Source organism: Tiliqua scincoides, chromosome 1 (genome assembly GCF_035046505.1).
Source record: "Tiliqua scincoides isolate rTilSci1 chromosome 1, rTilSci1.hap2, whole genome shotgun sequence".
Taxonomy (NCBI): domain Eukaryota; kingdom Metazoa; phylum Chordata; class Lepidosauria; order Squamata; family Scincidae; genus Tiliqua; species Tiliqua scincoides.
In genome coordinates this window covers 250,362,072-250,389,690 of record NC_089821.1, presented here as the reverse complement: position 1 = coordinate 250,389,690, position 27,619 = coordinate 250,362,072, and the positions used below count along the sequence as shown (strand labels likewise).

Here is a 27,619-nt window from a genome sequence, read left to right as displayed (position 1 = left end):
TGCAACTTGTCCCTCAAAACAGCCACGGTACCAGAAGATTGGAGGATAGCAAATGTCACGCCTATTTTTAAAAAGGGAAAGAGGGGGGACCCGGGAAACTATAGGCCGGTCAGCCTAACATCCATACCGGGTAAGATGGTGGAATGCCTCATCAAAGATAGGATCTCAAAACACATAGACGAACAGGCCTTGCTGAGGGAGAGTCAGCATGGCTTCTGTAAGGGTAAGTCTTGCCTCACGAACCTTATAGAATTCTTTGAAAGGGTCAACAGGCATGTGGATGCGGGAGAACCTGTGGACATTATATATCTGGACTTTCAGAAGGCATTTGACACGGTCCCTCACCAAAGGCTACTGAAAAAACTCCACAGTCAGGGAATTAGAGGACAGGTCCTCTCGTGGATTGAGAACTGGTTGGAGGCCAGGAAGCAGAGAGTGGGTGTCAATGGGCAATTTTCACAATGGAGAGAGGTGAAAAGCGGTGTGCCCCAAGGATCTGTCCTGGGACCGGTGCTTTTCAACCTCTTCATAAATGACCTGGAGACAGGGTTGAGCAGTGAAGTGGCTAAGTTTGCAGACGACACCAAACTTTTCCGAGTGGTAAAGACCAGAAGTGATTGTGAGGAGCTCCAGAAGGATCTCTCCAGACTGGCAGAATGGGCAGCAAAATGGCAGATGCGCTTCAATGTCAGTAAGTGTAAAGTCATGCACATTGGGGCAAAAAATCAAAACTTTAGATATAGGCTGATGGGTTCTGAGCTGTCTGTGACAGATCAGGAGAGAGATCTTGGGGTGGTGGTGGACAGGTCGATGAAAGTGTCGACCCAATGTGCGGCGGCAGTGAAGAAGGCCAATTCTATGCTTGGGATCATTAGGAAGGGTATTGAGAACAAAACGGCTAATATTATAATGCCGTTGTACAAATCGATGGTAAGGCCACACCTGGAGTATTGTGTCCAGTTCTGGTCGCCGCATCTCAAAAAAGACATAGTGGAAATGGAAAAGGTGCAAAAGAGAGCGACTAAGATGATTATGGGGCTGGGGCACCTTCCTTATGAGGAAAGGCTACGGCGTTTGGGCCTCTTCAGCCTAGAAAAGAGACGCTTGAGGGGGGACATGATTGAGACATACAAAATTATGCAGGGGATGGACAGAGTGGATAGGGAGATGCTCTTTACACTCTCACATAATACCAGAACCAGGGGACATCCACTAAAATTGAGTGTTGGGCGGGTTAGGACAGACAAAAGAAAATATTTCTTTACTCAGCGCGTGGTCAGTCTGTGGAACTCCTTGCCACAGGATGTGGTGATGGCGTCTAGCCTAGACGCCTTTAAAAGGGGATTGGACGAGTTTCTGGAGGAAAAATCCATTATGGGGTACAAGCCATGATGTGTATGCGCAACCTCCTGATTTTAGGAATGGGTTAAGTCAGAATGCCAGATGTAGGGGAGAGCACCAGGACGAGGTCTCTTGTTATCTGGTGTGCTCCCTGGGGCATTTGGTGGGCCGCTGTGAGATACAGGAAGCTGGACTAGATGGGCCTATGGCCTGATCCAGTGGGGCTGTTCTTATGTTCTTATGTTCTTATTTTGTGGCTCAGAGGTCAGAGACTTCTGGGTTTGTGCAACTCCAGGCCCTTCCAGGAGGTTTGCAGAGTACTTGGAAACTGAAATAAGAAGCGAGCTGTTGTTAGTTGATGGTGGCTGGAAGTGAGTTTTGGTATTGATGTCATGTTGAGGAGGTGTCTCTCTCTGCCATTGCTTTCTGTGTGATGATGCAGACCTCATTCTTTGTGTATGATAAAAAGTTCTATTTTGGAAAAGGTTTCTGGGGTGTTGAGGTCCGTGAACACAGATTCCTGAATTGTTTTTGTTGTTAACACTTTGGACTGCTTTAGCAAAGACTTCTGGGAGTAAAACTGAAAGCTTGTATAACTCTTTAAGTAACAAGATGCAATAAGCCTGCTATATAATAGCAAGCTGTCTGATTTCATTTAACATTAATAGTACAATCCTATTAAGCTGCCAATCCAGTTACACTGGCTTACCTGTAGTTTGTATCCTATGCTAGTCCAGATCAAAGGGGGCGGAGCAAAGAAGAACTTCAGAAATGTAACCCTGTTAGCCACTCGACACTTTAGCACATACTAATCTTCAGCCTGTTGGCATGTCATCCTATGATTAGTACAACACCCCCACATGAACAGGACATGGAAGGAGCCAGTTAATGCATTGCATTAGTGAGCTGCTACCCGGGACATTGGCACATCACACACACAACTTGCCTGAAGCAAGACTGGCCAGTGCTTCGCACTGTGGCACAGGCAGCCAGTGGGCAAAACAGAGAGCAATCAGGAATCCCAGCATGCAGAGCATATTATTCACATAAGCATGCACTTTTAACTGCAGGAGACCAAAGGGGGGGAGGGGTAGCTCCCTTGGGAGAGGTCAGACCTGTAAAGTAGACAAAAAAGCCTCCCTAAGGCAAAAGTTCAAGTCCCTTAGGAAAACCTTGCTGTCCATCCAAGTCTCTACCTCATTTTGGGACTTACACTAGACTAACCTCCATCTGGGGTTTGTTCTTTGAATCTGTGGTGCAGCTCCAGTAGTTTTCAAGGGTTTGCAGAGTATCCTAGGCTTATCAAGGACACTTTTTAAAAGTATAGTGTTATAGTAGTGCATGTCTCTTTTTTTAAAATAAAATGTTGGGATTTGGAACTCGTGTTTAACAGATAAGAATTAAATAGATAAGAGGGAAGATGAAAATACTTTGGTTCTCTCAGAATTTCTTCCAAGTTTGACATAGATCAGATGAATCATTAAAGTCTATTCAAGTGCAAATATGTTTAAAACCATTTGCTGTGCCTTACATTTTGTCATCTTTTTTTTGCCCAAAATTCTTAAATTTGCTTCCTTTATAGGAATTATTTATGTGAGATTCCTTTTATCAGCTTCTTTTCATGGTGCAAAAGGGTAGTGTTGAATCAACTGATCTCTTGTATTCGCTGAATAAAAGTAATCACTGATAAAGCTAAAATATATTGAAGTAAAACTACAGTATTGTGATATAATTCTTTATCATGAAGAATTATAAATGCATGGTGTTTTCTCAGGTATTTTAAATTGTTTCGTTTTGATGGTAGAAATATAAGGTGAAACTTCAGAACCCAATTTGACATTCTGAATTTCAAATGCAATCACATTTTTCTTTTAAAATTTTCACTTGAAAATTCATTAGTAATTGAGAATGCAAGCTATAACATTAGGATTAATTTGTCAAATTCAAACTGTTAACAGCTTTTTAAAAAAGTAGTAGGAATGCTAATAAGTAACCATATTTAGGAATATTGGAAGCAAATTGGAATTAGTGAAAAGAATTCGATGAGAAAAATTTGCTCAAGCTTTCCCTTCCCACATGTGGTTGTATTTTTTAATGGGAGACTCCACTTGTTTCTGTTATATGCTCCAGAAGTTGGGCTTTGAAAATATTTGTTATGGATTGATAGGAAGAAGTTTGCCAGTCCTATGCAAACTTAGAAGTAAACCCATTAGATATCCTTGTGAGTAAACATGTTTAGGAGTATGCTACATCTCTTAAATTCATGCTCTGTTTAATTTGTTTTATGTTAATTTTTTGTCTCAGTTTGTTTCGACTTTACCTGAAGAAATTCGACCTGGCCCTGATTTCCATGGACTCCCTTGGGAGCCCATTATCGTTACGGCTTTGGTGGGATTTGCTACACTTTTTATTTTCATCTGGAGAACCTGCCTGCCTGTAAGTAAATTTTCAAGTTCAGATAAACTGATGCCAACTGTCTGCACAAATTTGGGTATAATTGGTGCAGTTTTGCATCTTTGGTAGCATCAAATCCTTATGTGCATAATTCACAACGAAGAACATAAAATGTGCTTTTTTAATATATCAACAGCCTGATCTGCAGTCTGTTACATAGTGCAAACAGAGTGCAAGAACTCCGTACAAGGCTTCCCTTATTCTAGTTGTGGAATCCAGGCCTGCATGTCAGAGCTACAGTAGTGCTAATCATGGTGTGTTGGCACTGGAAAAAGCCCCTCATGCAACACAAGAACACTGTACAAAGTACTTTCAATACTGGAGCATAATTCTTAGGGCTGTAAAGGTTATACTTTTTCATCCTAGGGTCACTGCAAGTTTTCACTTGTTGAATTAAGACTGTAGGGGTTTTAATGAGGTCTGTCGAGAGCATATTTTTGAGCAGAGGAATTGGGTTCATTCTGCATTTTCCACTATGGTGCCAGGGGAGAGTGGGGAACAACATCAGTGCTGTGCACCCAGGAAAGGGATGCGAGAAGCAGGGAGACATTACGGGAAAGGAGACCTTTATGTGGGGGAATGGCAGTTGAAATGTTGGGAAAGAGCTGTTAAAAGAGGCAGTTGGAAAAGAACGTGAGGGAGAAAGATAGCTGTTTTGAGGAAAAAAACTGCTGAGCAGATGCTTGGGAAGGGCTGAGGTACATGAGAAGTATTCCCTGAAGACTATCTGGAAAACCCCACTGAGGAGCAAACCTGTTAATACTTGCCTCACTGTTGTAAAGTTTATAGTAAAGTTCTTCAGAAGAAATTATACTGTGTCAGTGTTGTTTGATGGGGACCAAGTGCTACGTTCAGTTGCTAAAGAAATTGGCCATGGTAACATTGCCACAAGAACATAATAAGAGCACTGCTGGATCTGGCCAAGGGCCCATCTAGTCCAACTTCCTTTATCTCACAGTGGCCCACCACATACCTTAGGGAGTAAACAAAAGAAGAGACCTGTATCCTGGTGCCCCTGCCTTGCATCTGGTGTTCTGATGTGGCTTATTTTTAAAACCAGGAGGTTGCACATACCCATCATGGCTTGTAACCTGCAATGAGTTTTTCCTCCAGAAATTTGTCCAATCCCCTTTTAAAGGCATCTAGGCCAGATGCCATCACCACAGATGAATTACATTGTCGGTAAATAAATACTTTGTCTAACTCTCCTAACACTCAATTTTAATGGATAACTTACAGCCAAATCCTAACATTAAGAAAAAGGGGTTCAGCACCCCTTTTGCAGTAAAAGGTCTTTAAAAGGAGACAAAACAAAGGACACTTGCCTGGAAAGTGCATGGGCAGCCCATCCTGAGTTTCCTGGAACCTACTGGAGCAGCAGCGCCAAAGCGGCTGCCACTGTATCCAGCGGGTACTGGGGAGCATCCAGAAACTTTGGAGGAAGGAACTTTGTCCCATTCCCCCAGGGAAAGCACCAAGCCCCACAGTGGGGCTTCTCAAGTCTGCACTAGCCATTTTGTTGGCACAGACTTGAGAGACACAGAGTCAGGTCTTCCGGCAACTAAATTCAGTGTTAGGATAGGGCTGTAAGCTAACTGGAGTCTTGTTTGACATCTTGAATACAATAATTTGGATGCAGTCTGTTTTTAAAACAATGATACAGTTTGCTGTAATAATGCACTTGTGTCTTATTTAACGCATTTATAATCCACCTTTCAAGTTATGTTGTTCTTGCATATTCATATCCACCATGTAAAAACTGCAAGGGAAATAACAGTTTTAAGGAACAATAATGCAAAACATTTTAGAGAGTGAAAAAGGAGTAATAAAATACCTTCTACCAGTGAGCAAGATTAGTTTCTTGCTAATACTCAACTAAAGAAACTTGTCTTCAATAGGCTGTCTTAAAAGGGGGGTGGGGCTTGGCAGACATCCTTGAGGAGAGAGTTGGCACTACCCCTGAGAAAGTCCTGTCCTTGGTACCTGCCAAATGTGCTTCAGCTACAGCAGTCAGAAAGGAGGAGCTGTGAAACAGATCTGAACTCCTTTGTAGATACACATGGGAAAAGGTCGTGCTTAAGATAACCTGGTCCTAGGTTGTTCAGAGCTTTACAGGTTAGCACAAATACTTAGAATTTTTCCTGGAAACATTGATAGTCCATGTAACTAGTGCAGTATTGGTATAATATGTGTTGTCCTTGGCATTCTTGCTAGTAGCTTCCATCTACTGATTGCCATTTTTGTACTGCTTTCAAAAGTATCCCCATATAGAGTATGTTGCAATAATCTAACTTGGATGCAATTTGTGTGTATGTCTGTGGAGTGATCAACCTTCTGCAAATGGAGTTGTAATCGTGAAAAATACTGCTAGCAACTTACAAGACCTGACTATGGCCCACACCAGATCCAAGTTTACTCTCACACTGTGTAACTGTTACTTCCACAAGAAGGCAGGCCAGTCTAATACAGGTTGCATGCCTCTATCTGAAATGGTGGGGTGACTTTCACCTTGCCTGGATGTACCTTTGCCTTGTATGGATTGAGTCTGAGCATGTTCATCCTCATCCAGACCAGAACTGCCTCTAAACTCTGAGTCAATCTTCCATCACCTCCCTGGAACCTTCAACTTGAGATGAAGTACAGCTGAATATCTTCTATATACTGATAACACTAGCCCAGATTTCTCGATGACCTTTTCCAGATATGACATATAGAGTACAGGAGATAAGACGGACTCTGTGGCACCTGGCCAAAAGGTAGAACACTAGTTCTCCTGTCAGTTCTGTTTTTGTGACTCAGATCTACTGTGAAATTTAATAGAAAGCAATTTATCAAAGATGGGAAAAACATTAAGTTTTTCAGATGTAGCGTAAAGTCAAAACAAATGCAGCCAGTTTTATTTAAGCCTTTCCATAAACAAGGCTACATGATCTGGTTCTCCAAGTACTGTCTTCTGTACCATGCTCTGTCCTGTTCCAGTTGCTTACACTTTTTCAACTACTAATCTTTGTTTTTACATGCTATTTCTTGATTATATATTGCATAGTAACTTCTGACATTGTTCAAATCCTGTGTAATGTATTTAGCTTCATTTAGCCAACTTGCATATAAGTTGGTTAACCAAAAATCTTAATTAAACAGGTTGTATGAACATTTAATGCTTCCCACAGATCTTTTGTTTAGAGTGACATCACCCCCTTCCGGGCCTTCACTCATTCCCCCCACCCCATTCTGCCCACCCCCTGCACTGACTAAATGACACCAGGGCTGTTCAGAAGGCTGTGGCTTGTAGTGGCATTCTGGCTGCACAGAATGTCAGCTCTCACTTTGCAACCTCCATAAAGCATGCGTCCCTGCCAGAACATGAATGCAGGGGGCATAGCAGGCCCACAGAATTAGGCCATTGGACAATTGCTATAGTAACGTATAAAGTAGATTACTGTGGAAAATATAGACTGTCAGAATGCACTGCTGGCTGAAAAACACAGAATACTCTGGCTCTTACCATGCACTGTTCTCAGTCTGAAATTAGTACATGGCCAATAGACTGGTTTGGGCAACAACCGCTCAAACTGGTGTTCTAAAACTGGGCACATACTTTATTTCTACAAATTCAAGATGGATATTTATGAAAAGTTATACTCATGATAATTATTTACCTTATTTTCTTTCAATCTCTTATTTGAGTTTTAAAATATAGATGAGTTAACTGCATCTGCATAGTAGTTGAGTAAACAGACCTTTAGCCTGACTTTGAAGTAGGTCATTGATAGAGCAGCAGATGCCAAACTCTGGCCTGCAGGCCAGATCTGGTGCCTGTTGTAATCCTCCCTGCCATGAACAGAGCTTACCATTCCACCAGAACCTCTGATCACCCCTAAACTTCGCACTGGCCAGCTGTTTCCGGGTTCTGTCACCCCAACAGGCTTTGTGTCTGGATTTCTGGGCATACATGGCTGGCCAGCACGAAGGGGGTGGTGGTGATCAGAGGTGCAGAGAAGGGATTGGAGGCTTAGAGAAGAGGCTCCCCAACAGAATGGTAAGCTCCATTTGTGCAGAGGAAGGCTTTCTGGTGTGCAGTGGTCTCCGATTTAGAGACTGCTGATCTACAGCAGTGATTCTCAAACTTTTTAGAGGCCCTAGAGACTGCTGCCTGATTTATAAATGCCAAGGGGTGTGGCTATAATGGTGATTGCACATTACTGCCTCGCAAGTAGTAGCTTGTTTAACCCTTGATGCACATAGCCTAATCTTCCCTGTTAGTTTTTCGACCCACCAGAAATTGGGTCATGACCCACTGGTGGGTCCCAGATCCACACTTTGAGAACTGCAGAGCTAAAGGCTTTTAATAGCATTTGCTGGTGTAACATTGCTTGGTACTTGCACTGGAAGCAGCTTGTGTGTTGATAATTCTTTAAAGAGAAACCAGAAATTATTTGAAACCAAATAGAAATAGTCAGAAATTGTCAATTGCAGTGATTTAGAGTCCAATCCTACCCAATTTTCCAGGGCCAGTGCAGCTATATCAATGGGGCGTGTGCAGCATCCTGTGGTGGAGGGACAATCACCTAGGCCTCCTCAAGGTATAGGAACATTTTTTCCCTTACCTTGGGGCTGCATTGCGGTGGCACTGGAGCTGGAAAGTTGAATAGGTTGGGCCCTTATTTCTTTAATTGCATTGATAAAATGGTTTAATTTTTTTAAAAAATAATTTTGTTTCTTCTCTTTTCCTTTGTAGGTAAAGAGCAGAGCTTATCAAGGTAGGTTTCTTTGCTGTGATCTTCTTTTGGTAGGGATGTATCTGTTAGTATGTTTATAATAATAGCAATTTTAAGGCTTTAACTGTATTTATTTGCTCCTTACGTGTATAAAATGCCACTTGAGCATGTCAGTCTTTTGGACATACTGAACTTCAGGTGTTTCACAATGAAGAAAGGAAATTCAAATAGCGTTGTGCATGTGCTTCAGGTGTTTCTCTATCCATATGGGGATTTGTCTGTCCAGTTGCAGGCCTTTTTACTGTGTTAAGTTCCACTGTGGTGAATCTCTCAACTTTCAGCAGAGGCATTGTGCAACTGCTTTGGAAAAGGGAGTGCCATTGGATTATGGTTGATTTCAGTAGCCATGTGCATGCTTGTAATACAAATGCACAAGATCCCTGGAGGAGAGCGGGTGTGGTGTCAACAGTGGCCCTTTGCTCTGGCAGGCAAGCATGGGTTAACACCAGGGCCTTAGATTGTAGTGAGTGTGCTGCATAGCTTCAGCCTCTTGAAGGCAATAGGGCTTTCAGGGATAAAAGCAGCACCTGATGAAGGGAGAGTTTGGTGGGTAGTAGAAGGAGGAAAGCTGGAGGAAGGAAACTGACTGTTGGATTAATGGACTGAGGGACTACTGGAACTGCCAAAGGACAGATGGGTGAATGGACTTTGGAGACTGCTGGAACAGAGACTACTGGAGACACTGGAGATTGGTGTGTGGCTGGTTGTTTCAGTATAAGTTCTTCCCCTTCACTCATAACAATGTCTGTATTTGTTATGATGTTGTCTGTTATACCCAGAAACTTCACATTGAAGAGAGGCTCCAAAGTGAGAAGAGAGCCTTTTGTTGCACACATGTTTTGCAGCATAAGCCCTGGAGATAACCAACTCTGAGGGTTAACATTTTATTCAGTGTTGGAAGGCCATATGAGAAATTTGACTCAGTTGTAGGGATACATATAGTACATGCAGATTAACAAAGAGTTTTTGTAGCCCAGTACTACAAAAAATAGCTCCACATTAATCTCTAATATACTTCTTTTTTCTAGTAACAGAAAAACAACTGGCTGAAAAAATTAAAAAACTACTACAAGACAAGGCAGAAATCTTAGAAAAATTGTCGGATTATGATCAAAAGGTATTTGTTGTCTGTGTATCTTGTTCGTCGTGTTATAGCATTTTAAAAATTGATGTTTGTATAATCTAAAAGGTGTTGGTCTTTCTGGTTCAGTGACATTGTGGTTTGTAACATTTAACTTGAAATCATTAGTGATCCAATCAAACACAGGCTAGAGCCCATTTTAAGCCCTATTTGGTGTCTGTCTGTGATACTTGTGTATCTCTGAGGTCTTTTATAGCTTGTTTCCTAAGGAAATGGAGAGGAACTCTTGGTAGCCCTCTGACTGATTTGCCGCGCACTTTCATTTTGAAATTAATTTGACCTGTTGCAGGTCTTATGAAGGTGTCCTCGGCACCAGTAGAGAACCAGGATGGTGTAATGGTTTTGCAGTTAGACCTGGGAGATTCAAATCCCTGCTTATGAAGCCTCCTGGGTAACCTGGGGCCAGTTATTATCTCTCAACCTGCCTCACAGGGTTGTTGTGAGGAGAAAAGGATGGAAGAAACTCTGAGCTCCTTGGTGGAAGAGCAGTATAAAAATATGAAAAGTAAAATTGCTGCTGCTATTGTGGATTACTTTCGACTTGGTACAACCTAAGGAAGGATACAAGATTCTTAGAAGTGTAAGGTGATATTTGGTATATTTTTTTCATTCTGGCTTCTAGTTTTTGAACAAAAATTACCCTTGTTACCCTAGTGAATTACCTATGCCAGAAATCTGACAGGAGGAGCTCACCTCTGTTGGCTCCGCTCAATCTTTCAACAATGGGTCATTGGTGCAGTTGGAACTGGGCTGCTCTGTTTCCAGTCCTACATAAAGAACGGAGTTCAAAATGTGAACCCTTTGAGTTTTAAGCTGTAGATTCCCACAGCAATCTTGTCCCCATGTTGTCCAGAGTTTACGTGAAACCAGTAGAAGAGGTAGTGCAAGTAGGCTAGGATGGTGCCAATATCCTAATGACACCCAACTCTATCTCTTCCATCTTGTTCTGGGAAGATAGTGGCACTTCTGAACTGGAGTTTGAGGTCATAGGACTGGACATTGGGAAGCAAACTAATCGAGGCAAGATATAGGTGTTTTTGGTTGGTAAGAAAGCTAATTGGATTGAAAATCAATTTCTCATTTCTCATTTAAGTTTGGGTATATAGTCAGTTTTGGACAGGGTTGTATTTCCTCTGAAAGATCAGGTTTATTTGCTACTTGGGAATACCCTTGCAAATTCTGCTGGGTACAGCTACTACTTGGAGCAAAGCTGAGTCCTATTGTCTGTTGCATTAGCTAAAATGGTTTGCTAGAGAAGGCAGATCTGACCATTGTCACTTCCTGGTTGCGATCACAAATCGGAAGTGTTTTACGAACGCTTATTCTCTGGAATGGGAAGGGGGGCATTCTTCACTGTGTGGGCATGCCCCTCCCACCACATGAGACAGGACCAGATTTGATTGGTGCTTCCTCCTCTGGTGGGAGGGCATCCCAACCCAGTCCAGTCCTGGCTCCCATAGCAACAAGTTGGGTTTTCGTAGGGCTCCAGAGAGCTCTGCTGGTTAGCTTTTCCTACTCTACCTTACTTTTCATTACTGCTTATTCTACCTTTATCCCCTGGCCTCCCTTTTAAGCCTCTCCTTCCAAAGGAGGACTGCTAGAGCCTCCCCACACTTCCTGCAGCTTGCACAAGCCTTCAGTAAGTACTAGTGCCCCCCTCCAGCAATGCGATCCTAGGGTTCTCCTCTTTGCACACCCATTAAAGGGACAGGGGAAGCTTTACACAAGCTGGTGGGTTGTGACCTACCAGTTTGAGTACTACTGCCTTAGGGCATTGTAGCACACTCATAGGGGCACCATGGGATGTCCCAGGTGGCCCCTCCTATCTTCTCCCAAGCGAGACTATCTTGCATCTCACAAAATCTCATGAGATTTGGCTGCCGCCATCTTAGATCTCGTGAGATTTCCCAAGATCCAAAATGGTGATGCTCAACGGAGACAGGAAGGAAGGGCTGTGGGGGCTTTGTCACCCAGGTAAATTTGGGAACCACCAGGCTTGAAATCATTGTCTTCCTTGTTTACTTTGCTGCTATTTTGATTTGAGGTTTTGCTGCTCTGTTCTTGCTGATTTTGTTGACACTGGCTGAAAAAATTTTTATATTGGTTCTTGTGATGTTTGTTTTTTATTTTGTATGATATGCTGCCTTGGTGGAAAAGCAGCCTAAAAGGTAAATACCTTTTAATTCCTTATATTCTCCCCCCCCCCCCCCCGTAACTAGATAAAGGAATCAAATGAGTCTGCGGAAAATGTCCAGAAACAGAATACGGATCTCTCGGATACAGTTTCAGGGCTTAAGGTATGAAGCACAAATCCTACGTGTCTTTCATTTTCTTTTGGATAGTTTAACTATATATTAAAACTTAATTGTTATGATTGCTGTTACAGAACATGGTCGACATTCTTAAAGAAAAGAATAATCTTCTAGATGGAAGAGTAATAAACTTGGAGACTAAGCTAAAAATGGAGACCGAGACAAGAATGAAGAAGCAAGAACAAGTAAATAATTCTTCATAAATAATTCTTTCTCCTGTTTGTACACTATAGGTTTGTCGATCTTTGCAGGGAATGCAATCATCGACAAATAACTGAATGAATGCTTAAAATCAACCAGACTTCTCTTAGCTCTAACTTGAGTTTAAATTCCATAGTCCATTATTAAACTCAGCTCTTCATAGCGAACCTTTCCACAACTTATTCTCCATTGAGTTTTTGTACCATTTGTGAAATGAGAATTTTTAGTATGTGGTAAGCACCAGAGACGGGTGTGGTGCTAATTGTTTAGAATGTTTACTCTGCCTTAGTCCAAGCCTGTAAGCTTCCAAAGGCCTTTCCCCATCTCTGGGGTGGTCATCTGTAGATTTGAGCTAAGGTTTCACCAATATGTAGTCAATGCTTTTTGTTGGTTTCCTCCTTTGATCCTAGGGAGGCAGTAAAAGGCTTAAACCAATGTCTGGTGGCTGTTTGGGGTGGAATGAGGGTGAACCACACCAAGACAAATCAGAGAAGGTAGAGGTATGGTTGGTTGGGGATTTTGATGAAGTTGGAGTAAGTGTACAGCCTCTTCCGGACAAGGTTGTGCTTCTCTTGAAGCAGCAAGTTAGCAGCTTAGGGCACTGATTCCCAAACTGTGTGCTGCAATGCCCAAGGGCACCAATGCAAACTCACAGGCATGTTGTGGGATGTCCATGGCAGCCTCTTCTTACCAGCTGTCCCACACTCTTCCATCTTGAATTGTATGAGATTGTGTGCAATTTAATATGGTGGTGTCTGGGAGAGCCAGGCAGTGGTGGCACCATGACTGCAGGGCACTGTACCGCAATAAGTTTGGGAGTTGTTGACAGTGGTTCTCAAACTGGGTCTGTGGTCAATCAGTGAATCATGACACCATTTTTGTTGGTCTGTGAAGCTGACAAGGTAAATTAGGCTATGTGCATCAAGGGTTAAACATACTCCTTGAGAGGGGGCACTGCTGCCCAATCACCATTATAGCCACAGATGTTTGAGCAGTGAAACTTTTTTAGGTGGGTCTCAATGCTAAGAAGTTTGAGAACCCTGAAACTGGCAATGCTTCTGGGTACCCAGGTGACTGTGATGGCTTAGAGCAGGCATTTTCAACCACTTGTCATGGCACACTGGTGTGCCCGCAAGTGGTCCACAGGTGTGCCACTGGAATTTGGGGGAAGGTTATTTATTAGTAGGGCCAATGGGGATGTGAGCCCTCCATTGGCAGCATGGTGTGCCTTGTCAGTTGTAAAAAATCTGATGGTGTGCCTTGACAATTTTAGTACCTTGTCAGTGTGCCATGAGATTAAAAAGGTTGAAAATTGCTGGCTTAGAGTATCTTTCTACCAGCTTTTCTCAATATTGGGTACACTGTTCTAGAGAAACTGGATTTGGCCTTGGCCATCCATGTCTAGTCTCTTTCAAATTGGATGACTGTCATGTGTGCTACATGGAAGTGCTCTTGAAGACTGCAAGGAACCTCTAATCGATTTGAAATATGGATGCTGATGTGCTTACTGGGCACAGTAGGGTGGTTCGTATTGCAACTGCTAATCACCCCTGCTATTTGGGTAAGAGGCACTTTTTCAAGTGGGTGCTCTTTTTTTTTTTTTAGCAGGGGGAGAGTAACTGTCCCATCTCGCCCCAGCAGTGTCTGTTCTAGTGGCTGTCTGCTGGTATTCTTTTGCATTTTTTTAGACTGTGAGCCCTTTTGGGACAGGGAGCCATTTAGTTATTTGATTTTTCTCTGTAAACCGCTTTGTGAACTTTTAGTTGAAAAGCGGTATATAAATACTGTTAATAATAATAGTAATAATAGTAATAATAGTAATAGTAGTAATAATAATAATAATAATAATAATAACTGTCTTGTACAAGCTATGTCTATTACAAATTTGCTTTTAGGCTTATTTGAAAGTGCTGGCTGAGGCATGGCAAGTAGGCCTTTTTATTATGGTGCACAAAATTTAGAGCAGCATTCTGAGAGAGTTGCTAGCCCCTTTGTTGTTAGCTGTTATGGGACAACAGAAAGGGTTTAATTTTGTCAGGCTCTTTCAGATTATTGTTTTTAGATACATTTTCTGCTGCTCTTCTTAAAATTAAACTGATTTTTTTGTGCATGTGATTATTTAACACTTATTAGCCTTGATTATATTTAGAAAATCAGGATAGTAATAAACATGAGGCCAACCTTAATCCTCACTAGGCCTTGTGTGTATATTTACATCTTGGCAGAAGAGTGGCTCTAATACTCCTTTCAAGTTTTCAATCCAACTTATTCAACAATACTTAATTTTTGTTTGCGCAGATCACAGAACTAGAGAAATCACTGGAGAAATTCCAAGAAACCTTCTCCTTGCGTTCCATAGAGCTCTCTGAGGTAAACTACCTAGATGTTGAGGACAAAGTTTATTTCTCACATTCTTAACCACCCACAGTGGTTCTGCCTTAGTGACTTGAAGATTGGATTACTGTAAAGCACTCTATGTGGGGTTGCCCTTGAAGATGGTTCAGAAGCTGCAGTTACTGCAGAGTGCAGCAGCCCAAGTGGTAGCTGGAGCTAGGAGGTTTGATTCTTCTGGACCACTGCCTCAGCAATTACAAAGGTTACCCATTTGTTTCCAGGCTCCATTCAAGGTACAGGTATTGATCTTTAAAACCCTCTGTGGTTAAGGTTCAGGTTATCTGAGGGACCACCTTCTCCCTTACATTCCAACCACCCTCTTAGGTCATCTGAGGGAGATCTCTTACAAGTGTCGCCTCTCTCCCAAATTAGAGTGGTGGCACAACTGCAGACCTTCCCTGCTGGGGGAGTTAAGAACTTTTCAGCAAGGGTTCAAAATGTTTCTGTTTTGTTTGGGTTTGGGTGATGCATTGGTGTCTGTGTCGCTGTAATGTTTTTGTTCTGCTGCTTTTCTGTTCTAAACTGTCCCCAGTGATTTTATTGTTTTTAAATTATTTTATTTTTATATATCATAAATTCTTGGATCTCTGTAGGCCATCTTGGGCATATGCTCTGGCATGAGAAAGGCAGAAGATAATTTTTAAATGTTTGTGTTTTTTTTAAAAACAGTTCTGTCAGATGAAACTCCTGTGTTTTGAATTCTGTCAATTTTACATGATTTGCACCTCAAACTTGAAATCATTGATATATTTAGTTTCAGAAGGCTCTCAGTGAAGCTAAACTAACTGAAGAAGCAGTGAAGTCTGAGCTGCGTTGTGTGTTAGAAGAGAATGTAAGACTCAAGAGGAGCAAGGAGCAAGTAAGTGTGTTGTGGTTATTAAGCAGTTTATTATTCTTTCAATAACAACCTTTTAAACACATACTAGACTGCAGATTAGACCTGCTAAAGAATTGAACTTTATGTTTTGAATGTAAATATAATTTGGGGGTATGAGTAACCCCACAGGACAATTAAGGAGGGATGGAATGAGCACCAATTGATCACTGCTAAGAGACGATGTAGGATGATCTGTCTAGGTAGCAAATCTGAAGAACTATACAGGTATAACCTAATTATCCACAGATTTTTTTACCTGTGGTTTTATCTTAATACAATGAGAAGGGCCCTTTAAATTAAAGAGAAAAAGTCATTTAACAATAGCCTCGTTAATGTGAGAGGGCAGCTTGCTGACAATCCATCAGTCATTCTCTCTCCAGGCTCTTAGAACAACTTCACTCCAGGCAAGTGACACATTCCTTCCCCTTGAGCACATGAAAGCAAAATACAGTAATCACTTTGCTTTCTTTCCCAGAACTGCGCTCTGGGTGAAGGGAGGGGTCACTGGCTCAGAGTGAAGCCTTTCTAAGCACCTGGAGAGAGACTGATTGATGGATGGTCTGCCTAATGACTGTCTTACAACACAAAGGCAAGCAAGGCTGTTCTTAAATCACCTAGCAAAGGGACATTGTTTTTTAAATGGATTTGCTTTAATAATAATAATAATAATAATACATGTATTCATATACCGCCTTTCTTGGTCGTCAGATTTCTCCTCAGACTTTATTCAAGGTGGTTTACATGGGCAGGCTGTTCTAAATTCCCATAGGGATTTTTACAATCGAAGAAAGGTTCTATCTTTCAAGAACTACAACATTTCAGATGGATCTTTTTGATCTGGTATCACATTCTGGCCTCCGGTTTCCTCCCACTCAGGCTGACAAGCAGCTCCTTCATATCTCACTTGAAGGGCGGCCAAAGAGCAGGTGGCATAACTTGGCTGGGCTTATCAGCTGCGTCAAGGTTTCACCATTCACGGTGCCGGTGGCCTGTAGGAGAAATTGTGAGACGATGGAGGCAGTAAGGGAAGGCAGTGATCTGAGTTGGTGAACTCCTTTGGAGATGGCAGTAAAAGGAAGCCACTGATTTTTTCCTAAAGTGAGTTTAGTGTTCATCAGTTGTATTGACAGTGACATTATTGTCAGACAAAATGAAAGCAGCGCAACTGAACATGAATACAGACCTTGTGAGGAGAGTAAATATCTGACTAGAAAATCCCATCATAGAAAGTACCAAACACATTAGCACTCCCCCCACGTCTTCTTCCTAGATTCCTTCTTTGGCTTGCATGGTTGAAACAGTAATGGAAAAGTACTCTTTCGATATAATGAAATTGGAGAGGGTGGAATGTGTCGATGATGTCACTTAAGGAATATGTGTGCCTCATTCACTGACACCTGACGGCGCTGAAATCCTTTGCTTGCTTGTTGCCTGCTTCCTCCACTCAGGGCCTTGTGCTCTATTCCTCTTCTTGCTTGTCTTGTTTTTGTTTCTGGATAGCAGAAACAGATGCACCAGGTCACACAATTGGTTAGAACAGTGCTGTTATTTCAGGCATCTACCGCTGATTATCTGGTAGCAAAGCTCATTCTGTAAGCAACGAAAACTAAGCATCCTAAAGTTTGGGGCATAAGAATAGCCCTGCTTCATCAGGCCAAATGCCCATCTAGTTCAGCATCAGAGTTCAGCAGACACATCATGCTGAACTGGAAGTAGCGTATCATGATGCGTCCTCTGTGAAATGGTCCAATCCCCTTTTAAAGTCGTCCAAGCTAGGGGCCATCACCGCATCTTGTGGCAACCAATTCCTCAGACTGTTATTCACTGTGTGAAGAAGTGTCTCCTTCTGTCTATCCTTACTCTCCCACCAATCGGTTTCATTGTATGACTCTAGTTGTAGTATTATGAGAGGAGAAAAAACTTTTCTCTGTACCATGTATAGAGATTGAGATTCTACAGGTATATCCCCTGTATCCCTGGGGGTTCTATTCTTGAAACACCGTTATATGAAACTGTGATATAGGTGACTGCCTCCTTCCACCCTCCAGAGCCAAGGGGAGCTCCACCCCCTTGCCACGGGAGAGTCCTCTGAACCAGCAGTGGCCATGCCCATCCGTTGGCAGTCTCTGCCAGGCTCAGACTGAACCCTAGAGCTGAAATACCTATAAATCCCTTATAGGCATTAAAAAATCACTTCCGGTTTCACAGAGAAACCAGAAGTCACATGTTTTCAGCCCTAGAGCTCAGTCTAAGCCTGGCAGAGGCGCACGTAGGGGGGCCCCATACAACTGATCTGTGGATAGCTGAATCCGCGTATACGGGATCTGCAGATATGGTCCCCCCTTAGCAAGTATTAATTGTGTTTCCCCTTAATTGCTTTGTTCCAAACTAAAAAGCCCCAAATGTTAACCTTTCCTTCCACGAAAGGTGCTCTAACTTGCTGCTCATTTTGTTTATCCTCTTTTGACCTTTTCTAGCTCTATAATATCTTCCTTATGGCCATCAGAATTGTACACAATTTCAAATTGGCCACACAATTAACTTGTATAGGGGCAATATAATATTTACAGCACAATCCTATGCATATTTCCTCAGAAGTAAGTCCCACTGTGTCCAGCAGGGTTTACTTCCTGGGAAGTGTGCATAGGATTGCAGTCTAATGGTCTTATTCTCTATGTCTTTCCTAATAATCCCAAGCATGGAATTTGCCACCTTTACTGCTACTACATATTGACTCAGCATTTTCATTGAGCTATCTACCATGACCCCAAGGTCTCTTTCCTAAATCATAGACAGCTCAGATTCCATCGGTTTAAATGTGAAACTGGAATCTTTTGCCCCACTTTGCATCACTCTACACCAGGGGTGCCCAAACCCCCGCCCTGGGGCCACTTGCGGCCCTCGAGGACTCCCAATGTGACCCTCAGGGAGTCCCCAGTCTCCAATGAGCCTCTGGCCCTCCAGAGACTTGCTGGAGCCCACACTGGCCCAACGCAACTGATCTCAGTGTGAGGGCGACTGTTTGACCTCTCACGTAAGCTGTGGGATGAGCGCTCCCTCCACTGCTTGCTGTTTCATGTCTGTGATGCAGTAGCGGCAGCAAAGGAAAGGCCAGTCTTGCTTTGTACAAGGCCTTTTATAGGCCTTGAGCTATTGCAAGACCTTCATTCATTCATATAAGTTCATCTTTAATATATTCATTTATGTAAACTTATGTAAATTTATTCAAATTTCAAATGTAAATTAATTCTTTTTTTCCCCGGCTCCCGACACAGTGTCAGAGAGATGATGTGGCCCTCCTGCGAAAAACTTTGGACACCCCCGCTCTACACTTTATTATATTGAACTGCATTTACCATTTGTATGCCCATTCACTAAGTCTGGATAGGTCCTTCTGGAGTTCCTCACAGTCTGCTTTGGTTTTTAACAATGAATAGTTTGGTGTCATTGGCAAACTTTGCTGAATATCCTGAACTCCCTGTCATTTATAAACAAATTAAAAAGCATAGGTTCCGAGACATATCCTTGGGGGACTCCACTCTTTCCTTCCTTCCACTGTGCAAATTGCCCTTTTATTCCTTCTTGTTCTTTAACAAGAACAGGTTCCTATCAAGATTACTTTAAAGCATGGCTGAACTTGTTGTGGTTTAGGTTTCCGTATGAAACACTACTTTCAAAATTCCAACAGGATTAGACACTTTTTTCTGATATGCTATCACGGCCATGCTTTCCATTTTATTTATTTTTCACATTTTTATACTGCCCTTTCTCCAAGGAACTCAGAGTAGTATACATAGTTATAATGGTTACTTAAAGTTGGTAAATCTCTTGGAAAACACTAAACCTGAAACAGCAGTTTTGGCACAACTTTAATATAAATGTTATCCATTAGTTACTAGGGTGTAGTTTTCGCAATCTGAAGCAATGGGGCTCTGCTGCTCTTGTGACAATAATATTGATAATGTCCTGACATCTTTTTAGTTGCTGCAAGAGGTTGAAGGCTGGAGTGAGCGGCATACTGAGCTCAGCGAACAGATCACGTTATATCAGAAATCTCAGAAAGATATTGAAGAAGCACTCGCCTACAAGGAGAATGAAATTGAAGTAAGATTACTTAAAGAACATTTTACTGGTTTCCATAGACTTTATAACATCACCAAGTGTTGTGGTTCTGCAGTTTAAGATGTGGCTTTTTCCTGCTGCTTTAGGCTTTGACCAACTGCATTATGCAGCTGAAGCAGCTTGATGCAGATTCTGAGTTGGAAGACAAGAGGGATGAAGCAAATGATTTGGCCAATGGAGAACTATCAGGTGCTAAAATTTACTTCTATAGGATTGTGATAAGTGCTTGAGCACACAACTTTGCTAGCGAAGAAAACCTATGAATCTCTCTTCTGGGGAGAGTGGTAGACAGCAGTAAGTTATCAACTGTGTTGTATTATGACTATATAATACTGTTGCATAGTCATATGACTAGAAAAGTCATTGGTTTTGTTGTGCAGGTCTCAAGTGCAGGTCTTGTTGCATCTCTAGAATAGATATTTCTGTACTACAAGGGCCTACTTGTAATGCATGATGCAGCACATCTATCGATATGAAGTAAACTTTAAAATTCTGGATTGCATGAATGTGGGCATTTCTCATAATAGCCATCAGCACCAGTTATTACATACTTTTTTTCATCAGTTTTGGATTTGTTGATGATGCCTGAGATTGTCACGCTTTCTTGTTTTATAGTTTGAAGTTTTCTGTGTACACTTCTGAGAGATTGTCTTTGGAACTTTGCTCCTTATCATGTCAGCTTTGAGTATTTTGCCTTCTTGACTGTTGGCCACAGTGGAATGATAGACATGGAGAAAATGTTTCATTTTGTGTGTTTTGCTTCTTTATAGGTGCCAAGAGTGAAAAGATGAAGAACCGGATTAAGCAGATGATGGAAGTTTCAAGGGTATAATGCACTATATTGGCTGATCAATATGACTCAACTTTCTGGTAGAGTGTTTCATAGGCCATTCTGTTACTGTTTTGCAGGTAAAAACAACATTATCTATCATTGAAGAAGAAAAAAATTACTTGCAGTCTAAACTAAATGACGAAGTAGCAGCAAGGCATGAATTAGAAGGTGTGTTCAGTAATTTAACATGAAAAGGTTTTCAAAATTAAAATATTTCAGGAAGTAAAGCAGTTTCCATCACACCTTAAGTCTGCAAACAAAGAATTGTTTGGTTTGGGATCAACTCAATATCTGAAATCTCCTCTGACCATTTTTTGAGCCCATATTATTGCCAGGTCATAATACTGCAGTGCTGTAGAAACAACTAGCAGTTTAGACATGTCAGGCTCTAGACTAGATTCCAGCAATAATGTCCTGTTTTGATTTTCTGGTTCACGTTCCACAGCTGTCCAAGCTCCCCATTTGCCTGCCCACTTTCTTCCTGCCAATAGTACACAGCCCTTCCTTGCTCTAGATCAGGGGTGCCCAAACCCCAGCCCTGGGGCCACTTGCGGCCCTCGAGGACTCTCAATGCGACCCTCAGGGAGCCCCCAGTCTCCAATGAGCCTCTGGCCCTCCAGAGATTTGTTGGAGCCCGCACTGGCCCGACGGAACTGCTCTTAGCATGAAGGCAACTGTTTTACCTCTCGCGTGAGCTGTGGGATGAGGGCTCCTGCCACTGCTTGCAGTTTCACGTCTGTGAGGCAGCAAAGGAAAGGCCAGTCTTGCTTTGTACAAGGCCTTTTATAGGCCTTGAGCTATTGCAAGACCTTCATTCATTCATATAAGTTCATCTTTATTATATTCATTTATGTAAACTTATGTAAATTTATTCAAATTTCAAATGTAAATTCTTTTTTCTCTGGCCCCCAACACAGTGTCAGAGAGATGATGTGGCCCTCCTGCCAAAAACTTTGGATACCCCTGCTCTATGGCTTTGTCATCATTGTCTTTCACCTTGATTTTTTTACTTCAGGGCATCATCCATTGTATAGTTGGGTCACTACCACTTTTAGCCTCCCGGATTGTCAACCAACTTTTCTTTTTTTTCATCCCAGTGCAAACAGTGTACCTTGATCATAAGCTCTTGGAAGTTCCCTTAGAGCAAGCTCTCTAAGCCTCCTCTTGGTTCAATTTATGATTCTTCTCTGCCTCTTTATTCATTCCCTACCCCTTTTCAGTTTCCTTGTCTCTCAGATTCCAGCACTTAACTTTTCTCTGTCCCAGTTGTCAGCCTGCCCCACATGATTTAATCACAGCCAAAATTACCACTTTGCCTTCCATTAAAGAAGGTGTATTGAAACTGCTTTGTTCCTTGACAAACTCAACATTCTTTTGTTATCATACCAGCTCAGCCAATGGAGCTGCACCATCACAAATGTAATACTGTAGAAATATGCTTTATTACAGAACAAATCAAGAAGCTGGAACATGATTCATCTTCCTTGCAGACAGCAAAATCTCAGTTAGAAAATGATTGTAATTTGCTGCATCAGAAAATGGAGATTCTCAATGAACTTTACCAGCAGAAAGAGATGGCACTTCAAAAGTAAGTACTGGGCTTTTTAAAAGAGCCATAAAAACCTGATTAATAGTATCTGTACTCTTTTCTAGTCTAGATCAGTGATTTCCAACATATTTCATCTCTTGGCACACTGGCAAGGTGCATCACACTGCTAGTGGAGGGGTTCATGTTCCTCAGTGGCCCTACTAATAAATGACCTTCTCCCAAACTCCTGTGGCACACCTGTGGATCATTCATAGCACACTAATATGCCACAGTACACTAATTGAAAATAGCATGTCTATATGATTATGCCCCATTTTTTTGTATTGCTGTTTCCTGTCGACCTCTCAGAACTTGCAGGTCACCCCAGCACTGTCTTTCCTAGTGGCTGTCTGCTGGTGTTCTTTTGCATCCTTTTAGATTGTGAGCCCTTTTGGGACAGGGAGCCATTAGTTGTTTGTTTGATTTTCTCTGTAAACCACTTCGTGAACTTTCCACTGAAAAGCGGTATATAAATACTGTTAATAATAATAATACATGAGGTCTGAGGCTGGGCCCAGTCCTCACACAGGCAAGCTTTAATTAGCTTCACTAGTTAAATTTCATTGTATCTTTAAGGCTCAAGTTTGGTTTTGTGTTTGTCTCATTGTCTCCCTTGTAACTTTAGCTAGAAATCAATATTTGCTTTGTTGGTCTTGCTGAATTTTCCTATTATGTTATTCCCATTTATTTAAATTATTTCAAAAAATCCTATTTTACCTTTTTATGGAATATTCAAATAAAATGATATGGGTGGCATTATGTGTGACTGAAAGCCACCATATTATAACTACACTTCTAACAAAGTAACAGCTAAAAACAAAGTCAAGCAGCCTGAAAAGGCAATACCAGTGAAAGAATTTAGCAGTATTCTTTTTGAAAGCACTGAAGTAGGGTCCTTGCTGCTTGTTCGAAGGTCTTAGTACTTGTGGGGCTAGAAAAGAATTTTCTTCCCTTTTAGCCTTTTATTATCTGATATCTTTAATTATATCCTGCTGAAAGTCCCAGATCCTGCAAGAACTGCTAGTGGCCAGTGTAGTTGAGAAGCCAGTTGAATGGCTGAAACTTTATTTTGAAATTTCCTATTTACTGTGGGATAATATCACTGCAACAGTGTCCTAATACTATGACATTATGCTGGCATAACTATTGGTGTTCTTATTCTAAGGATTTTTATAATGGCACACTGTGTCTTAAGACAATACTACTGTGGTTCCTTTGGTGGCACTGGGGAACTTGCAGTAGTGTATGCCTATGTTCGTACCCTGCAGTATAATGTGGTTCTAGCTCTTCAGGTGCTGAAAGGTAAGACAAGCATCTCCAGAATAAGTAAATTTAAGGAAGAAGATCCACATGGATAATGTCATCTAAACCTGGGGATTTATTGAAAAATTAAGGCTTTGTGTAGTTATCATGCAGGAATCTGCCCTTGATCTGGGCAATTGGTAGTCCAGTGTTTAATGGTAGATAAAATTATTTCAGTCTCTTTTGGCAGTTGCCTATTCTAGGAAGGAACTAACTTTCAAAGCTTGAGGCATGTCTCCATAAGAATGCTTTGGGTGTGCACACCAGTACTATCTAGTGCAGCATTTCTCAAACTGTTGGTTGCAACCCACTAATGGGTCACAAGCCTATGTAGGTTATGATCCATTGCTCCACACAGCACCACCGAACATTACTGGGAGCCTTGGGAAAGCTATCAGAAGTGACTTCCAGTTTGGAGCTGCAACCTCCAGTTTGCTTCCATGACTTCCGATCACTTCCCAAGTCATTCTGGGGCCCACGGAGGCAAGTGGAGTGGTTTGCAGGCCTGATGCAACCCGGAAGTGGCCTCCAGTAACTCCCAGTAATGTTCTGTGGCACTACAGGAAGCATCTAGTTGTATACCACTGTAGAGGATGAGGTGGGTCACAACAGTTCAAAGTTGTTCAAACTCCAATACAAGTGGGGGGGGCAGATCTCTATACAGACCAGTGCAAAAACAGGGGAAAGGTGTGGGGGAGGGAAGATCTCTGTATAGACATCACAGCAAGACCAGTGCAAAACCCCTTGCACACAGAACCAACAGGTGGGGGGGGGGGCAGATCTCCATACATACCAGTGCAAAAACAGGGGAAAGGTAAGTCAGCCCCAGTAGAGTCAATGGGGCTCACTCCCAGGGATGTGTGGACAGGAGAAAAGCCTGCCAGCGGCTCCTCTCCCAGGGAGGAGCCTGACAGGGGCTCACTCCCTGAACTCACTCCCTGGGATCGCTCCCTGGGCTCACAAGCCTGCCAGGGGCTCACTCCTAGGGATGCGTGGACGGGAGAGAAGCCTGCGATCGACTCATTTCGCCTGGAGATGGACTGGTAGCTCAAGATCGACATAATGAGCACCCCTGCCCTAGAGGAAATGGCCAAGGACACACTCTTAAAACAATCACTGAAAGGGAACAGGTGCAATATCACTTCAGAACATTAGATGCTGTCCTCTGCTGGGAGATGCAACTCAGTGTTGCCATTCCCCAACAGCTTTGCATTTTGGAAGGTCTTGGGTTCAATGTCTGGCATCTTCAGGTAGGACAGATAGAAGTTTCTGATCAAAATTGTGGAGAGCTGTTGCCAGTCAGTACCAGCATGCTAAGCTAGAGAGACCAGTGGCCTGACTTGTCATAAAGCAATTTTCTATGTAACCTTCCACCCTTTTCAACACTTGGTATGTGTCTTTTTAAACTTGACTTGATTTGTATGTTGTGGCTGTCTACATCTGAAGCAGTGTGAGAGACCAGGGGAATTTTTGTCGCACATCAAAGCTGTTCATGCTACTGAAATGTGAAGCAGTTCTTAAATAGTTGTATTAAGCTTTTGCAAATGAGACAAGATTCCCCTCTCCAACAAAGAGAGGTGTGTTGAGTGGGCTTTTTCTTGTGAGTTCTTACTGGATGCATTTGTTTGGACTAGGAGGCAGCATGCTAGCCTACTTTGTACCCCCCAAATGGAGAGGGTGTGACCTGTCACTGCTGGAGGACAACACTTGCACCTTTTTCCTTAGGAATGGTTTGACGTTAACAGCTGTGCTTACTCATTTCCTCAACCATGATTTACTTGCTTCTGAGCTGCCAGGTGGGGCATTTCTGTTGTGTTTAATTTTGCTTCCTTCTTTTCTCCCCTAGAAAGCTGACACAAGAAGAGTTAGAACGTCAAGAGAAGGAGCAGAAGCTCTCTGCTGCTGATGTAAAAGCAGGCCAGGCTGTTGAAGAAGTGAAAATTTATAAGTAATTAGCATGTTAGAAGAGTTAACATCTTCTATTTCTGGATTAATCTTAATATTTTTTGAGCCCAATTAATCTTAATATTTTTTGACAGGCAAAGAATTCAGGAAATGGAGGAAGAATTGCAAAAAACAGAGCAATCTTACAAAAAACAGGTGTGATGCCAAGGTCATCATGGGAAGATGAAAGTGGGGTATACTAAGAAAATGTGCAAACTAACACACCACCTCTTTTGTCTCCCCTCCCCTCTTCCTTAATGCATTAAGCTTGCAGCTCATGAGAAGAAGGCCCATGAAAACTGGGTAAGTTTTGGTTTGTCTGTCATGAAAGCATTTCAGTACTGAGGTATTTTACAGTATTTGATTTGTTTACTGAAAATTTGATTGATTCCCTGGAGTGGGACAGTTAATAGTGTTGGGTAGAAAAGCACTAATCAGCCTATTTATTCTTTGCTAGCAGTATCTGACAACACTTGCTTTGTTCTCTTATTATAGCTCCTAGCACGTTCTGCGGAGAGGACATTAACTGAATCAAAAAGGGAAGCTTCCAACCTCAGGCATAAGTAAGCATATTTTGTTGGTGTTGACCATACAAGGTAGTCAGTTGCAGTCACTTCTTAAGTTAGACAACAGAAAGGAATAGTTGTATGCATCTTCTTATAAGGCAAATTCCCTTAACTCTGTGTGATACAAGTAGTGCAACTTTCACTTCATTTTCTTTGTAGGTTACTAGAGGTGAATAAAAAAATAGTAACACTTCAGAGTCCATTGATTATGAAACCAATTGCAGGACGACCAGACCATCAAGTTCTCCCTCCCAGAGGTAAACATGCCCCTTGCTCATTTTCTGGTAGTGACTTGAACTGCCAGAACTCACTTTTCTAAGAAAAATCAGCTATTTTGTACTGGTGACATTGTGTTTTTTCTTGCAGGTCCATTAAGTCGAGATGGATCCTTTGGGCCTTCACCTGTGAGTGGTGGCGCTCCTTCCCCACCACTGATAATGGAACTCCCAGGGCGGCCCCTTTCTACCAATCCAAGGGAAGGGTCAAGAGGTAAATGGACCTACAATCAGTTCTCATTATCCATTCGGGTTAGGTTTCTGGAAAACCTAGTGGATACCGAATTAGCAGATATTGAATCACTGAGCCTGTAAGAAAAAAATGGAGTTATGTTCCAAGAGACCCTCTTCACCATGCACTCTGTGAACTTTAAGAACCTGAATTTTAACTTGAAGTCTATTGAGCTGGGTGGTAGTGAGGGCTCATCATCTTAGCCAGCATAGAGGAGGAAGCATCAGATGTTGGATATCTCTCGATTCATTGAAGGTTGCTGACCCAACACTGAGGCCTCAGAGTTCAGCAGAGGGAGGGGGTTGTTTCACTTTCTTCAGCAGTCTCTTGGCTCCTTCCTTTGCCCCAGAGCAGTGCTCGGGTAACCTTCCTGAGACCTCTCATCATTGTCGGGGTTGTGAAAGTTCAGTTGGAGTACCCAAGATTGTGCCCAAGATGGTAGGGCAAGTCTGGAAGCAGACACAAATGTGCCTAACATTCTCCACTGGCCAATACCAATGACCCAATCCAGACAACTTTCTAAAAAACAAGTAGAATTGGTTGGATTTGATTACTGCAACTCAGTTGGCCAAGTACTGTATAGGTGTCTCTTTCTCTCCCCCCCCCCTTTCCTGGCACCATGAGGCACCTGGCACCTGGCACCTTCTGCTCATGAGGAGGCCACTGTGCCTTCTCCACCTCCTTCCCCTTGCAGACTCTCACCACTACCTGCCTGCTTGTAGCTACAATGATCGTAACTGCAGTTTCGACTGCACTGGCACAGTATTCTTGGATAATGAGAACAGAGTTGCAGCTAGCGAGACTTAGGTAGCAATTCTGCCCCTCACAAATAGCGAATTCGCATATAAAGAGAAGTGACTGCATGTTTCTCTTTAGGTGATTTGTGGCGATAATGAGATATGAAGGCTATCTGGCAACCTGTATTATCTTAACTCATATTGGACCCAATTCTCATAGTAACTCCTATTAACAATTTTCAGATGACTAACTTGGCTATTTTTAACTTGGCTAGAAGAATAAATGCAAAGTACTTGTAGTTACAGTTATACAGCCCACATCCTGGTTAGCACTTAAAAGTTCACAAATTCTTGCCATCAGTGTTACATACCAAACATTAAACATTTTGAACTGTGTTCTTGTATAGAGAAGTGGTTTTGAAGATGGAGTCTTTTAAAGAAACCTCCTTGAACAACTGAGAAGAAAGTGTACAAGTATCTTAGAGAATTTGGGGAGGGGAGCATAGCTAAATTTTGCATGGAG

The 27,619-nt window shown here is 42.2% G+C and overlaps 1 protein-coding gene across 2 annotated transcripts in view; it reads left to right on the top strand.

Moving 5' to 3' along the window:
* Positions 1 to 27,619, top strand: part of MIA3 (MIA SH3 domain ER export factor 3) — a 56,983-nt gene that overhangs the window by 22,100 nt on the left and 7,264 nt on the right. For both annotated transcript variants that reach the window (XM_066618716.1, XM_066618715.1), the window contains exons 7-24: positions 3,646 to 3,777; positions 8,534 to 8,555; positions 9,602 to 9,690; positions 11,934 to 12,011; positions 12,101 to 12,211; positions 14,526 to 14,597; positions 15,376 to 15,480; positions 19,480 to 19,602; positions 19,707 to 19,809; positions 20,391 to 20,446; positions 20,530 to 20,620; positions 21,902 to 22,040; positions 25,189 to 25,290; positions 25,382 to 25,442; positions 25,554 to 25,589; positions 25,782 to 25,849; positions 26,012 to 26,109; positions 26,219 to 26,341. In XM_066618716.1, the coding sequence (XP_066474813.1) occupies positions 3,646 to 3,777; positions 8,534 to 8,555; positions 9,602 to 9,690; positions 11,934 to 12,011; positions 12,101 to 12,211; positions 14,526 to 14,597; positions 15,376 to 15,480; positions 19,480 to 19,602; positions 19,707 to 19,809; positions 20,391 to 20,446; positions 20,530 to 20,620; positions 21,902 to 22,040; positions 25,189 to 25,290; positions 25,382 to 25,442; positions 25,554 to 25,589; positions 25,782 to 25,849; positions 26,012 to 26,109; positions 26,219 to 26,341 (1,609 nt within the window). The remainder of the gene's footprint in view (positions 1 to 3,645; positions 3,778 to 8,533; positions 8,556 to 9,601; positions 9,691 to 11,933; positions 12,012 to 12,100; positions 12,212 to 14,525; positions 14,598 to 15,375; positions 15,481 to 19,479; positions 19,603 to 19,706; positions 19,810 to 20,390; positions 20,447 to 20,529; positions 20,621 to 21,901; positions 22,041 to 25,188; positions 25,291 to 25,381; positions 25,443 to 25,553; positions 25,590 to 25,781; positions 25,850 to 26,011; positions 26,110 to 26,218; positions 26,342 to 27,619) is intronic.